Source organism: Ochotona curzoniae, unplaced genomic scaffold, assembly GCF_017591425.1.
Source record: "Ochotona curzoniae isolate NIBS_2020 unplaced genomic scaffold, NIBS_Ocur_1.0 contig_2688, whole genome shotgun sequence".
NCBI lineage: Eukaryota > Metazoa > Chordata > Mammalia > Lagomorpha > Ochotonidae > Ochotona > Ochotona curzoniae.
In genome coordinates this window covers 6,959,848-6,972,721 of record NW_024465553.1, presented here as the reverse complement: position 1 = coordinate 6,972,721, position 12,874 = coordinate 6,959,848, and the positions used below count along the sequence as shown (strand labels likewise).

General features: G+C 54.8%; 1 protein-coding gene across 1 annotated transcript in view; it reads right to left on the bottom strand.

Annotated features, from left to right (window-relative positions):
• The window catches only part of FBLN5 (fibulin 5), a 60,146-nt gene extending 51,875 nt beyond the window's left edge, over nt 1-8,271 (bottom strand). The window contains exons 1-4 of the mRNA XM_040975148.1: nt 7,764-8,271; nt 4,452-4,506; nt 1,965-2,016; nt 79-333 (exon numbers count right to left, since the gene is read on the bottom strand). Of these exons, the coding sequence (XP_040831082.1) occupies nt 79-333; nt 1,965-2,016; nt 4,452-4,506; nt 7,764-7,780 (379 nt within the window). The 5' untranslated portion in view covers nt 7,781-8,271. The remainder of the gene's footprint in view (nt 1-78; nt 334-1,964; nt 2,017-4,451; nt 4,507-7,763) is intronic.
• Between the last annotated feature and the right edge of the window lie 4,603 nt (nt 8,272-12,874).

Here is a 12,874-nt window from a genome sequence, read left to right as displayed (position 1 = left end):
ACAGGTGCCCATGGGAAGAACGTGACACCCTAGGCTGGGGTCACACCCTGGGGAGGAAGGAAGATGGCGGCTACTCACCCACACACTGGTTGCCTTCATCCATCTGGTACCCGAAGCGGCAGATGAGAGGCCTGGAAATCGTGGGGTAGTTGGGTGCTGAGAGAGGTGGAGCAGCCGCCGGGTAGGGTCCCGAGTAGGATGTGGAATAGGGGTTGGAATAGGGCCCACGGTACATGGTGTTCGTCCGTGGGATGCACAGGTAGCCACCATTCTGATTCACACACATCATGTCTCCACGGCACGCCTCGGGGATGGTCCGGCATTCGTCCACATCTGCGGAGGTCACACACGGGAACGCTGTGTTAGCTGGCCTCAAACACACGCCATACACATGCATGTGCATTGCAAGGGAGCTCCAAAGACAAACAGCCATGCGTGGGGAAGACCTCAAGACACGCCGGGTCAGCCAGCTCCTGCTACCCACAGGTGACACCGGAGCTCCCAAACACCTACCTCCCTGAGTCAGAGCAACAGGTGTGTCATCCAAAGCCTTGCTTTCAAGGCAGCATCCACTGAGCCCCACAAGGCAGCACCCACAGTCCCTAATGGCGCTGGGAAATGATGATGTTGGCCTATCAGGGGCATGTGGGGAGCGGGGGGCAGCCAGCAGCTGAGCCCCTTCTGGAACCTGGGTCATGTGGCCAGCCTCAGAGGCTGCTTCCTGGGCAGAGGAGGCCTTGCAGCAGCTCTTCCCAGCAGCCCTCCTACCTAAGAAACCCATGCCATGCTGAGCCCCACCCCTGAGACACATGTACCCAAACCATCCTGTTCCCTGTGACTAGGTTAAAGTGACAAGGCAAAGGGGAATGATGGCAGCGGTCTAAATTTAGGTCGCTTGGGCCGGGTGTGACAGCGTAATGGTTAAGGTCCTCGCCTTGAACGCACTGGGATCCCATATGGGTGCTGGTTCTAATCCTGGCAACTCCACTTCCTATCCAGCTCCCTGCTTGTGATCTGGGGAAGCACTTGAGGATGGCCCAAAGCCTTGGGACCCTGCACCCACGTGGGAGACCCGGAAAGAAGTTCCTGGTTCCTGGTTTCGGATTGGCACAGCACCGGTCGTTGCGGCCACTTGGGGAGTGAATCATAGGATGGAAGATCTTCCTCTCTGTTTCTCCTCCTCTCTGTATATCTGACTTTCTAAATAAATAAATAAATAAATAAATAAATAAATAAATTTAGGTCACTAGTCAGCTGCCCTGGAGCTGGGGAGCTTATCCTGCACCAATTCAGAGGTTGGGGGGACCCTAAGGAATGCAAGTCCTTCAAAGCAGCAGACGGGGCAGGGGATCAGCCAGAGAGGTGCTACAAGGGGGAAAAAAGAGTGGAGATGCAAAGTATATTTGACTCACTATGAGTCTTTTTCAGGATGGATCAGGGGACCACCAGCCAAGAAAGAGGGGAAGCTAAGAAGGTCCTCAGTGAAAAAAGAGGGACTCAGCTTCAGCTATACCAAACTTCCCTGAGTGAGTGGGGTAGTGGAGCCTCCGTTTCTCCCCCAGAAAGCAACACAGCCACGCTGACACCTGTTGACTGTGGCCTGGTACACCCAGGTTGAACTCCCTGCCTAGGAAACTAAGAGGTCATTAATGTGGATATTGACCAAGCCACCAAGTCTGTGGTCATGGTATAGTGGCAGTACCAGCCAGAAAGCCCCTTGCGGGCAGGGGTCAGTTCTCCCAGCCCTCGCTGCGCTCAGCAGCTAAAGGAGGGAAAGGCACCACTGCCTTCTGTCCCTGCACGTCACCGGGGTGGCCATGGACAAGGCCATCAAGGACTGGACAAGGTGGAACAACTGAGGTAAAAAATGCACACACCTGCCCCCTGCTCAGCCACCGTAGGCTGGCCCTGAGTCCTGTCCCTCCCCAACCCCAGCCCAGAGAGAGATCTGCGTGGGCTCCTACCTAAACACTGTCCCGACTGGCGGTCCAGGTCAAAGCCGTTAGTGCATTGTTGCTGTGGGAAAGAACAGAGGAGACACGCAAGGTCAGTTCGCCACGTCCTGCCGTCCTCTGTTACCAGAGCATCTGGGCTGCATGGCGGAGCATCCAGGAGATGGAGTTTAAAGACCCCACCCCGCACTGCAGCTCCCACGGACTCTTCTTACACTTTCCCCTTACAGTCGTTCCATCCTTAGCATCACCCCCCAGCCTCCTCATCGTTGCTCCTCACTCCCCATTTTTATCACTTTTCAAAAAGAGATTTTTGCAGGGGCCTGCATCGTGGCACGGCAGGTCAAGCCACCAGCTGTCACATCAGGCTCCCCTATCAGAGCTTGAATGATGGCGGGGCCACTTCCGACCCGGTTCCACATTCATGTGCCTGGAATGGTCCCAGGAGGTGGAGCCCTGCCACTGATGTGGGAGACCCTGATGGAGTTCCTGGCTCCTGCCCAGCTCTGGCCATCTGCTACCGCAGGCATTTGGGAACCAGAGGGTGTAAGATGAGTTAATCGATTGATCATTTTCTTAATTTTCCTCATCTTCTCTCCCTCTCTCAAATAAAACAAATAATCTTTAGAAAAAAAATGTTTACAAGGGGACAGACAGACACCACCACTCACTGGTTCACTCCCCAGAGGCCCACACTGGGAGGCAGGAGCTCAATACAGGGCTCCCATGTGGGCAGCAGGGACCCTGGCACTTGAGCCAGTCTGTTGCCCCCATAGTCTGCATTAGCAGGAAACTAATGCGTCAGGAGCCAGGCAGTCTGCCACATGGATGTGGGAATGGTGCCTTCACAGCCCAGAACACACCTGCATCTCCTCAGGCTATTCATTCTTTCTCAGGAAAAGTGATGCTACCCACATCCGGGCACCACGTGTCCCAGGTGTCCATTCTCTTTTGGGAATGGACAGACTGCACTGAAGGACAAGGGCTCTGGGCATCACAGGTCCTCACTCTCAGGGTGCCAGGCCTCACGATGTAGTGGATAAAGCTGGACACACGGCGTCATATCTCCTGTGGGCACTGGTTTGAGTGCCAGCTGCTCCACTTCCAATCCAGCTTCCTGCTAATGTGCTTGGGGCGGCAGCAGAGGGTGGTCCACGTGCTTGGGCTCCTGCACCTGGAAGAAGCTCCTGGCTTCCAGATGTAGACCAGGCCAGCTCCAGCCATTGTGGCTACTCAGGCAGTGAACCAGTGCGGGGAAGCACTGACCCTCACTCTCTCTTTCTCAATGCCTGCCAAATTATTAAATATTAAAAGAAAATAAAAAGTCCACTGGGCTGCTTGACTCCATAATCTGCTCTCATCCATACCCTCTGCAGAACTTTCCCATGCCTCAGTCTTCCTGTCTAAAATGGGATGATAGTCTTCACTTCTAAGCAGCATGAGTACTCAGTGTGTTACTACACACAACGTGGCCACCCACAGAACACACACACACACACACACACACCTGTGACTGCTGCCCAATCTGAGCCCCACTCAGTGCCTTCAAAGGTGTCCCACAGGCTGGAGGGGGCAGCTCTAGGGGCTCCTCTTGTGGCTTCCTCAGACTAGGGACATGGTCGGGGTGGGGCACTCTGAGCCTGCAGGAGGGGCTTGGCCCACCTGGATTCCCTCTCCCGCCACATTACAAAGTCTAGGCTGTTGCAGGTGCTTCTAAACCCTTGCCCTGAGCAAGGCCCACCCACCCCCTTCACACTCCTCCCTGGGGCCCCTAACCTGCAAAGGGCACTCCCAGCCCTAGAGCTGCATTTCTCAGGGTGCCCCATCCTACTGCCCCTCCTGCAGTAGGGGACATGTGTAGGAACAGGCAGAGAGCCACCAAGCACGCTCAGCAGTCAGCCTGGGGACATCATGGCCCAGAAATACCAGATCACGTCTTGGTTTGAATGTGTAAGAAAAATCAGGAGGCAGCAGAATTCAGTTTAAAAAAAAAATGATGTCGTATTTGAGAGATAGATAGAGCTGGTTCATTCCTCAAATGCCCATCGCAACGGGGGCTGAGCCAGGCTGAATCTGGGCATCAGGGACTCCACCCAGGTCTCCCACATGGGTGGCAAGAATCCAAGGACTTGAGCCAGGCCTGCTGTGGAATCGGACTCCCATTCAAGCACTTGGGTGAGGAATGCAGGTGTTCCAACCAGCATCTTAGCTGCTATGCCCACAAACTGCCCATGACCTTGACTAAGACAGCCTTGGATTTGGGAGTCAAAATCCTGAGTCCTGCTGTGAGCCCTGCCACTCAGAAAGTGTGTCTCCTGGGCCAAGTCTGCATCTGTCTGCAACACCACTGTCATTTCTGTATAACCAAGAGCCCTGGTTAGGCACCCTGCCAAGGCCTCCCGGCCTCCACCATCCTGGATCTCCCACATGCAAGGTTGGTGTCCCCTGGCCTGGCTTCCGATCAGATCCCCAGACAATCCAAAAACACGGGATGCTTACCTGAGCCTTCCCGGGACTGGGCACCCAGAGCGCCAGAATGGTGACGGTGAGTATCCTGCAGAGAGAGAGAAATCAGATGTGAGCCCCTTGGCTTCTTCAGGGAAAGCTTGCCTGTCAGGAGGGCCATGATGTCGCCACGTGGGAGGGGTGACACTCCCAGGAGGACAAAGGGGCTTCCAGCTACCCTGACCATCCCACACAGCCTCTTATCTTCTGCTGGCTTCATATAGTACGGTAAGCAGTTGAATCAAGTTTTTAAATAAAGGGTTTAACTTCTTCCTCTCTTCCCACCAAAAAGTCTGAAAGTCATACTGTGGGCTACACAACGTGTTGTTAGTGCCCATTCCTCATGCAAGATCTCTCTGCATTTTGAACCCCTCTGCTTGGCAATGGTCATGGCAGACTTTTCAAACCACACCTCACTCTGTGAAAGGAAAAGTGGAAAATGGAGAGAGGTGTCACGTGGCCAGAGCTGTACCCCTCAGGCCACGTTCATAACCATAGGTGGGCTGGGACAGCCTAATCCCCCAGTGTGGTTCTTCCAGATATGGCCAAAACACGCTGCCCCAGCAAGTCCCAATGGAGGGGAGCATGCAGAGACCCCCATGCAGATGGAAGAGGAACAAATCCCGTAGGCAGAGTGGCCTGGAAACCACAGGCAATCGGTGCTGCCCGTCACAAGCTCCTGACCATCCCTAAGCCCGTCCCCCTGCCCTGTCTCACCCACAGGCCTTCATCCAGTGAGACCGTGGCCACTGATATGCCAGAAAAATGTAAATCTGTATCTCCTCATGCCTGTTATGATGGTCATGCAACGATCACAAGTGTTGGGGACAATGAAGAGAAACTGTCATTTTAATGTGATGCTGATGGTTGACAGTGCAGCTACTATGGAAAAGACGAAGGAGTCCTCCCCAACTTAAACGTGGAAGCAACACGCAATCCAGCAAGCTGACCTCGAGGGACACACCCCCAAGATCGGAAAGCAGAGACAGTCTCAACGGCCGCAAGGCCAACACACACCAGAGGGAAGGGTAAATGTGGTCTCTGCATCTGAGGGGACATAGCCTTCAAGAGGCAGGACATCCTGGCACAGGCGACCGCATGGGCAACTCAGAGGACGCTATGCTACGTGCAGCACACAGCCATCGGCGGGCACTGTCTGATTCCTCACATGGTACCTAGAGCAGGCAGAGAGAGTGATGACCGCCAGGAGCTCAGCAGAGAGAAGGCAGGAACTTCTGTGTACAGGGACCAGAGTTGTTCTAGTTTTACAAGTTGAAAATAGTCCTGGCTGTTAGTGACCACTGAGCTGGCTGCTTCAGAGTGGTTAAGGTGTAAAATGCTACACTGTGTCTAGTGTGACTTCTGCTGGGGTCAGTGGTGACTGATCCAAGCAAGCACCTCTTGTAGCCAAGGACACTGGGCAGAGAGCTACAAATGCAGGACCTGGCCACTGTGCTCCAGGGCCACATGGGCAGATGATGTGTCTACAACCCACGGAGGACACGGACAGAAATGCCCACTGGATGCTGAGAGAGCTTGGTGGAACTGCCACCAGACAGATCAGGGAAGACTTCCTGCTGGAGGTGACATCACAGACTTTCTCAGTGGGGCAGTAGATTGGGTCCTGGTTGGCTTCAGTGGCCTATGTCTGCCCAAAGCAGCCAGGGCCCTCTGCAATCTCTCTCTAAGAATTTCTACCACATTACACAGCTTCCTTACACAGCTTCCTTACGTCTCAGACACACAGCCTGCCTGAGCTGGCACCCAGGGGTGGGGGGAGCACTTGAAACACTGGAGTCAGGAGCCATTCAGAGGAACCAGAGACCTGAGGCTGAGTGAGAGTTGCAAGCCCATTCACGCTTCTGGCCCCCACAGACCCAAACACAGACAGTGCACCCACAGGCTTCCATCCCATCCACACTCCGGCATGAGCCCGGTTCTAGAAGACTTGAGACAGCCCTGACCTTATAGAGTGCAGAGCCAAATCCCAAGACTTTGTGATTTTTTTTTTTTTGCAACAGCCAGATTTCTATCTGGAAGGAATGAAAGAACAATAACAAATTTATTTTCCAGTCTGTATATTATGAATTTCAATGTTTTCCTGTTTCTTCACATGAAGTTTCCTTTCGGTGGGTTATAAAATCCTGTCTCGTTTATGTTGGAGACAGAACAGACTGACTGCATGCAGTGGGCTTCGAGGGCTGGTGGGAAAGGCATGCTAACCCGTGTCTCCCCCTTCCTCCCCGCTCTTGGCTGGAAGCAGCCCCAGGGGCTGGCCGGGGCCAGTTCGCAAGCCCGACCTCCTGGAAGAGCTACAGCCGGGTGCTGGGGGCCAAGTCAGCTCCAGGCTCACAGAGAAGGTTTTCCAAAAAGAAATAAATAGCCAACACCACTGCTCTTGCAGTTGGACCAAGAGCTGCACCTTGTCAGGAAAAACCCTGGAAAAAGTCCCCCCCCACAAAAAAAAGATGCACCGAGGGCAGGACCCCAGGGGCTGGGAGGGGGAAATTGTCATCGGTGATCCTGAGAGGTTTGTACAGTAGGTGAGACCACTGGCTTTGCACGCCACCCTACAGGAGGAGGGCAGAGACAAGGTCTGGTCCCGGGGCCAAGACGACACGGAGACATCAGTGGTCTGCGTGTGTGCCACGGACACAGGCAGTTTGCTTGCCAATGGCAGCTATGTCTTCAAGAGTCCACAGAAGGGACAGCGTAGATGCCACCTAAATCGAGCCTGTCCAGGTTGCAGGGTGACTGCGCTGTGACTGCAGTGTCCCTAGAAGCAGCCGGGAGGAGCCCCCATGCACCTCTGCTGGAAACTCCAGGGACCCACGCAGACACGGAGCAGAGGCACTCTCGGGCAGAGCAGCGAGCCCGCCGGCTTGGGCAATGGCTGATACAGCCAGATCATCTCTAGGGAACTAGAAATTGGGCTCCCAAATTTATTTATATGTATATACGTAGATACACATAGTTTTTAAAAGTCTAAAAAGGTGCGCCAAGTTGCTGCCTGTGTACACTACCACCCCCGCCGCCCCCTCCCCAAAGAAGGAAGATGCAAAGCCCTGAGAATCTCCCGGTCCCGAAACGGTGTGAAAAAAACACCCACTCCCCCAAGAAGGCTTCAAGATGCGAATCACACAGACGCAGCTTTTTATAATTAACGGTATCATTGCATCACTAGCCAATGCCTTTTCCAATATCCTGACACTGCCTGAATCCCAGCCACAGCTATTTTTCCAATCCGTCAGGTCTTGCAACAAAGTTTCCAGACCCCTGGAGCAAAGCGCGGCGGTCGGAGCTCACCTTCCGAAGCCGGGCATGTCCGGAGGCGCGCGCGGAGAGGCCAAGGCGCGGAGTGTGGAGGGCTCTCCCCGGCGGGACCCTCGGAGGAGCGGCGGCGCGGCGGCCTGCGCGGGGCCCCTGGGGCTCGCGGCAATTTCTATTCCAGAGGGGCCGAGCGAGTGGCGAGCGGGCGGCGCGGACTCGGGGAGCGCGCCGGGGTTGCTGGGAGCCACTGCGAGCCCTGGCCGCAGGCACCTGGTTTCGCTTAGCCCTCTTCAGTAATTCAGCATTAAACCAATTGGAGGAGGAATGTTAAAAATGAACACTTCATTTTCGAAGTATGTTAAACAATGCAAATGGGGCCTCGGTCTGGACGCAGCTGGTTCAGATTACGGCGCTCACCCACTGGCGCGACTCCTCACAACAATCTCGGGGCGTCTGCCAGGGCCGAGTGCTCCGCGGCGCTGGGAGCCGAGCCCGGCCCTGCTGCGCGGGGCTGCGAGCGCCCGGCCGGGGGCGGGCCGGGGCGGGGCTGTCACGCGCGCGCCGCGTGGCTCGGGGCGTGCGGGGCGCACAGGGGTCCAGGGGGCGCGGGTGGGGCCCAGGGCGCGAGGGGTGGCCAGGGGGCGCAGGCGGACCTGGGGCCCGGGGCGCGCAGGGAGGCCAGGGTGCTTGTGCCCCGACTCTCCCGGGCCCCACCTTCTTTAAAACATGACTCTTCAGTGGCTTTCTCGCCCACATCTCCAAGTCGGCCTGTCACTCTGGGGACATTCCCACCTGTCGCCCAGGTGAGAAGGCTGGGAACTGGCCGCTGCTCCCTGCTCGGCTCAGGAAACTTCAATATTATACCCGGGCTGTGTGTTACCTCGGAGCGGTTGCAGGTGCAGGATCATCCTGCGAGATGGTGGTGGAGAGGGAACACCAGGACACTGGCGTGAGCCACCGTCCCTGCCTCCCAGGGTGTGCGTGCAGGAAGCAGCAGTCAGGAAGCTGAGCCAGGGACTGAACCCAGGTCCTCCAATGTGGGATGTGGTACTCCGTGCCCCGCTAAATGCCTACTCCAAGCACTCTGCGGCCATGAACCTCCGCGGTGGGCTTCTTGATAAGGCTACCTTCCACCAACCTTGATTCTCCTCCTTGCACAGCCACTCATCTCTCCCTCTCCCACCTGACAAGGTTTTAGCCCGTGGAAACCACCTTGAACACTTTGCCTGTGCTACTGTACTGTTCCCCTGTTACCCAGGGTCAGAAAAGATTAAGTGGAAAACTTCAGAAATCCACTTGTAAGTTTGAAACTGGAGTCCTGTCTGGCAACCATCCGGTAAAGAATCGTGACTTATTGCTCTGCTCAGTTTCCATGCAGTATACACTCCCTGCCTTGGATTTATCTGGAGGCTGTTGCGGCTACCATAGCCACTGCGCAGTACCCGAGGGCTTGTGTTCAAGCCTTGATTACACTCAGCGATGGCCCCCAAGGCTCAGGAGTAGTGATTCCGACCATTTTATCATGGTATGAAGTCGTGGTGGGCCCATTCTGCTCTTCATGGCTGTTGTAAATCTCTCTGTGCCTGATGTTCCAGATGTTTCTGGTTAGGGTGCAACCAGAGGGCTGGTGTGAGCGCCAACTGCTCTCCTTCGGACCCTGCTTCCTTCCAGATGTAACTGGGAAGGCGGCATAGGATGACCCACGTCCTTAGGGTCCCCTCCCCCCGTGGGAGACCCCGACAGAGTTCCTGGCTCCTGTTTACCATGTAGTCCAAACCTGTTACAGCCATCTGGGCACTGATCCAGTGGCTAGAAGAGTATCATTTTCTCTCTCTCCAACATTCTGCCAAATAAATAATTTTTTGGAAAGGTGCTTCTCTGGACCCACGAGCTCCTCCCTCTGTACAACACTCCGTGGGAGATGTGTGTCCCACGGATGTCAGGGCCCGGCCCCAAGCTGGGGGCAGCGAAGCCTCTTTTAGAATACCAGGCGCGGGTCTCTTGGCAGAAGCTGCTAAGGGACCCTGGCTGCTCGCGGTCTCACCTTCCTTGAGCTCTCACCTTTTTCAGCTGCAACATAAGGTCCCCGCATTGCACACTCCCTGTCGTTAGAAGCCAATGCAACCACACATGCAAAACAACCTCAGCACGTGCCTCTGGCAGCGTGTACATGAACCCATGTCACCTGCTGCCGGCTTCTTGGTCCCCAGGGATGCCGGTTTGCCCTCTGTGCCTGGGTGGGAAGATAACAAACTCACCAAGCCAGGCATCTGATGACCCACTGTGACCATTACAAATAAGAGGGATATTTTTTCACTGTTCCCCAATAATTGTATCACAGAACCTCTGTGGGAGTGAATGCAGAGCAGGGCCAGGGATGCTAGCAAATGCCACGGTTGTGAGGCTGAGACCCCCACATGCTCCTCTGTCCCCCACAACATTCCTGTGAAGTAGGGCAGCCCATCTGCCATCCACAGAGGAGGGGCTACCCTGAGGGACTTGAGCCACCGTGAGGTCCAGCAGCAGCACCCACCCCACCCAGGACAGGCCACCAAGTGACTGCAGCCCCTGCCTTCTGCCCTCCTCTCGCCTGCGTCAAGCCCCCTCAGAATACTCCAGAGCTAGATGGGCCTGTCCATTGCCATCTTCTCTTTTTCTTTCCTAAGTACCAGTAACTCCACCAATTCCAACTTGGCCCAAAACAATCTGAAAACCAAACTGGCAGCCCGTGCCTGAGATCAGTGTGGGGCATGGCTCCGCTTCCAGGAGGTTCCCTTCCTGGGGTTGGGATTATCCCTGATGCCCCAGAAGTTCCTTCTCAGCCGCCGCCTTCCTGCCTGAGACCCCATCTTGACCCCCTGGCGCCCGGCTGAGCTCAGCCCCTCACCCTAAGTGCTCTCTGTCTCTAACTGGAGCGGCTCGTGTTGATGATCCAGCTGCTCACCTATGTCCCTAACTACATTTTCTTGCTTTGCCCTCTATGATTCTGACAGCATTTCCTCCAGCCCCTTCTCCTTTTCCTCCTTACTAGCTATGGTCCCTAGAAGTTCAGCCCAGCCTCTTCACGTGTCTCGCCCCTCTGGCCCCATCTCCCGGCTGTCAGCCCTCCCATCGTCCACCCGCCACTGCTCTCTTGCTGTGTATCTGCACACATTTGATCCCAACCCATTTCCCCGGTGATGCCACCCTGCCCTCCCACCCACGGCGAGGCTTGTTTGCAGTGTGTGGTGCTGGTGGTTCGGGTGCTTTAATTTGCAAATCAAAATAGCTGGATGGTTGTGGGTCAGGAAGCAGTCTCATGTTACTGTCTGTAGGCTGGTGGTCTCTATTACTGTGGCATCTCTGTCCTTGAAGGTTCCCAAAGTGGTGACCTCCTCTCTCCACGGTCCAAGGAGGCTCCCCACCGCCACCCCCACGTGCAGCAAGCAGGGAAAAAGAAGGTGTCAGCCAGGCCTCTCCAGCAGGGGACGCAGGAAGGTGCAGTTTGTATTCTGTCGAGTCACGTCCAGGCTTGTCTCAACATGACATCTCAGGGCCAGCACTGGCTTAGTGGTTAAGACCACACAGGAAGCTCGCCTGACCTGTCAGAGTCCTGGGTTCAAGTCTGGCTCTGCCCCTGATTCCAGCTTCCTGCTACAGCAGACCCTGGCGGACAGCAGCGCATGGCTCATGCAGTTGGGCCTGTCACATGGGAGCCCAGCCTTGAGTTCATGGCTCCCAGCATTGATACCCCTGGTATGGCTGTTAACGGTATTCACAGGGTGAAGTGGATGGGAGATCTGTGGCTGGCTCTGTCCATTCTCCAACTGAGAGAACAGAGACACACAGAAGACAAGCAGCAGCCGCCACGAGAAACTGCGGGAAGGGCTGGCACAATGGCAAGGTAGCTAAATCCTCACCTTGCAAGTGCCAGGCTCCCATAGGAGTGCCGGTATGTGTTTCAGCTGCTCCACTTCCCATCCAGCTCCCAGCTTGTGGCCTGGGAAAGCCTTGGGACCCTGCACCCATGTGGGAGACCTGGAAGAAGCTCCTGGTTTCTCAGATTGGCTCAGCTCAAGCCAAGATGGAAGATCTTTTTCTCTGTCTCCCCCTCTCTCCATTAATTTGCCTTTCCAATAAAAATAAATCTTAAAAAAAATGAGACAGAGAAGAGAGGAGAGAGGAGAGAGGAGAGGAGAGGAGAAGAGAGGAGAGAGGAGAGAGGAGAGAGGAGAGGAGAGGAGAGGGGAGGAGAGGGGAGGAGAGGGGAGGGGAGGGGAGGGGAGAGGAGAGGAGAGGAGAGACAAATCGGCAGGGGCCCTAGCTGCGTGTTTGTATTGAAGATGCAGACTCACTCCCATGTGTTGCAAAGGCTCCGTCAGTTTCAGATCCCATGTAGCACATCTTTGGAAGCAGGTGCACTTGCATGTCTGTGTTTGGATGTCTATTCTCATCATCCATCGTTCCTGCCCTCAGCAATGTGCTTGGCTTGAACAGACAGTGCCCTTTAAATGTAAATCCACAAAATCCCTTTGCTCCAAAGGCATTTTCTGGAAAAACAAGCTGTCTGCAGGGATGCCTGGCTGTCCCCCAAAAGCCTAGATACTGGCGTGAAGCAGGTTAGAATGAGAAGTTCACCAACAGCCCATGTTAGCTAGGCAACCTTAAAGAAAATTATAAACATGCGGGGCCACTGTCGTGACACAACAGATAAAGCTGCTGCCTGTGACGTGGCATCACATGTGAGTGCCAGTTCAAGTCCTGGCTGCTTCACTTCCCACCCAGCTCCCTCCCTCACGGCCCGGGAAAAGCGGCAGAAGACAGCCCAAATCCTCGAGCCTCTGCCACCCATGTGGGAGACCCGAATGAAGTTCCTGGCACCTGCTTTGCGCTGGCTCAGTGCTGGCAGTTGTGGCCATCTGGGGAGTAAGCCAGCAGATGGAAGATCTCTCTCTGTCTCTCCTGCTCTCTGTAACTCTTTCAAAAATAAATAACTTCTTTAAAAAATTATAAACAAGTACATTCCTAATTCTAATAGTTGGGTTTCTGCATGTTTATCCTTAAATCTCCAGCTCATCTGGATTTTGTTAGGAGAGACTATACGGATAGCATCTAGTTAATTTTTCTCCAAATGGTTAATCCCATGAAATAACTTCATCAATCAAATA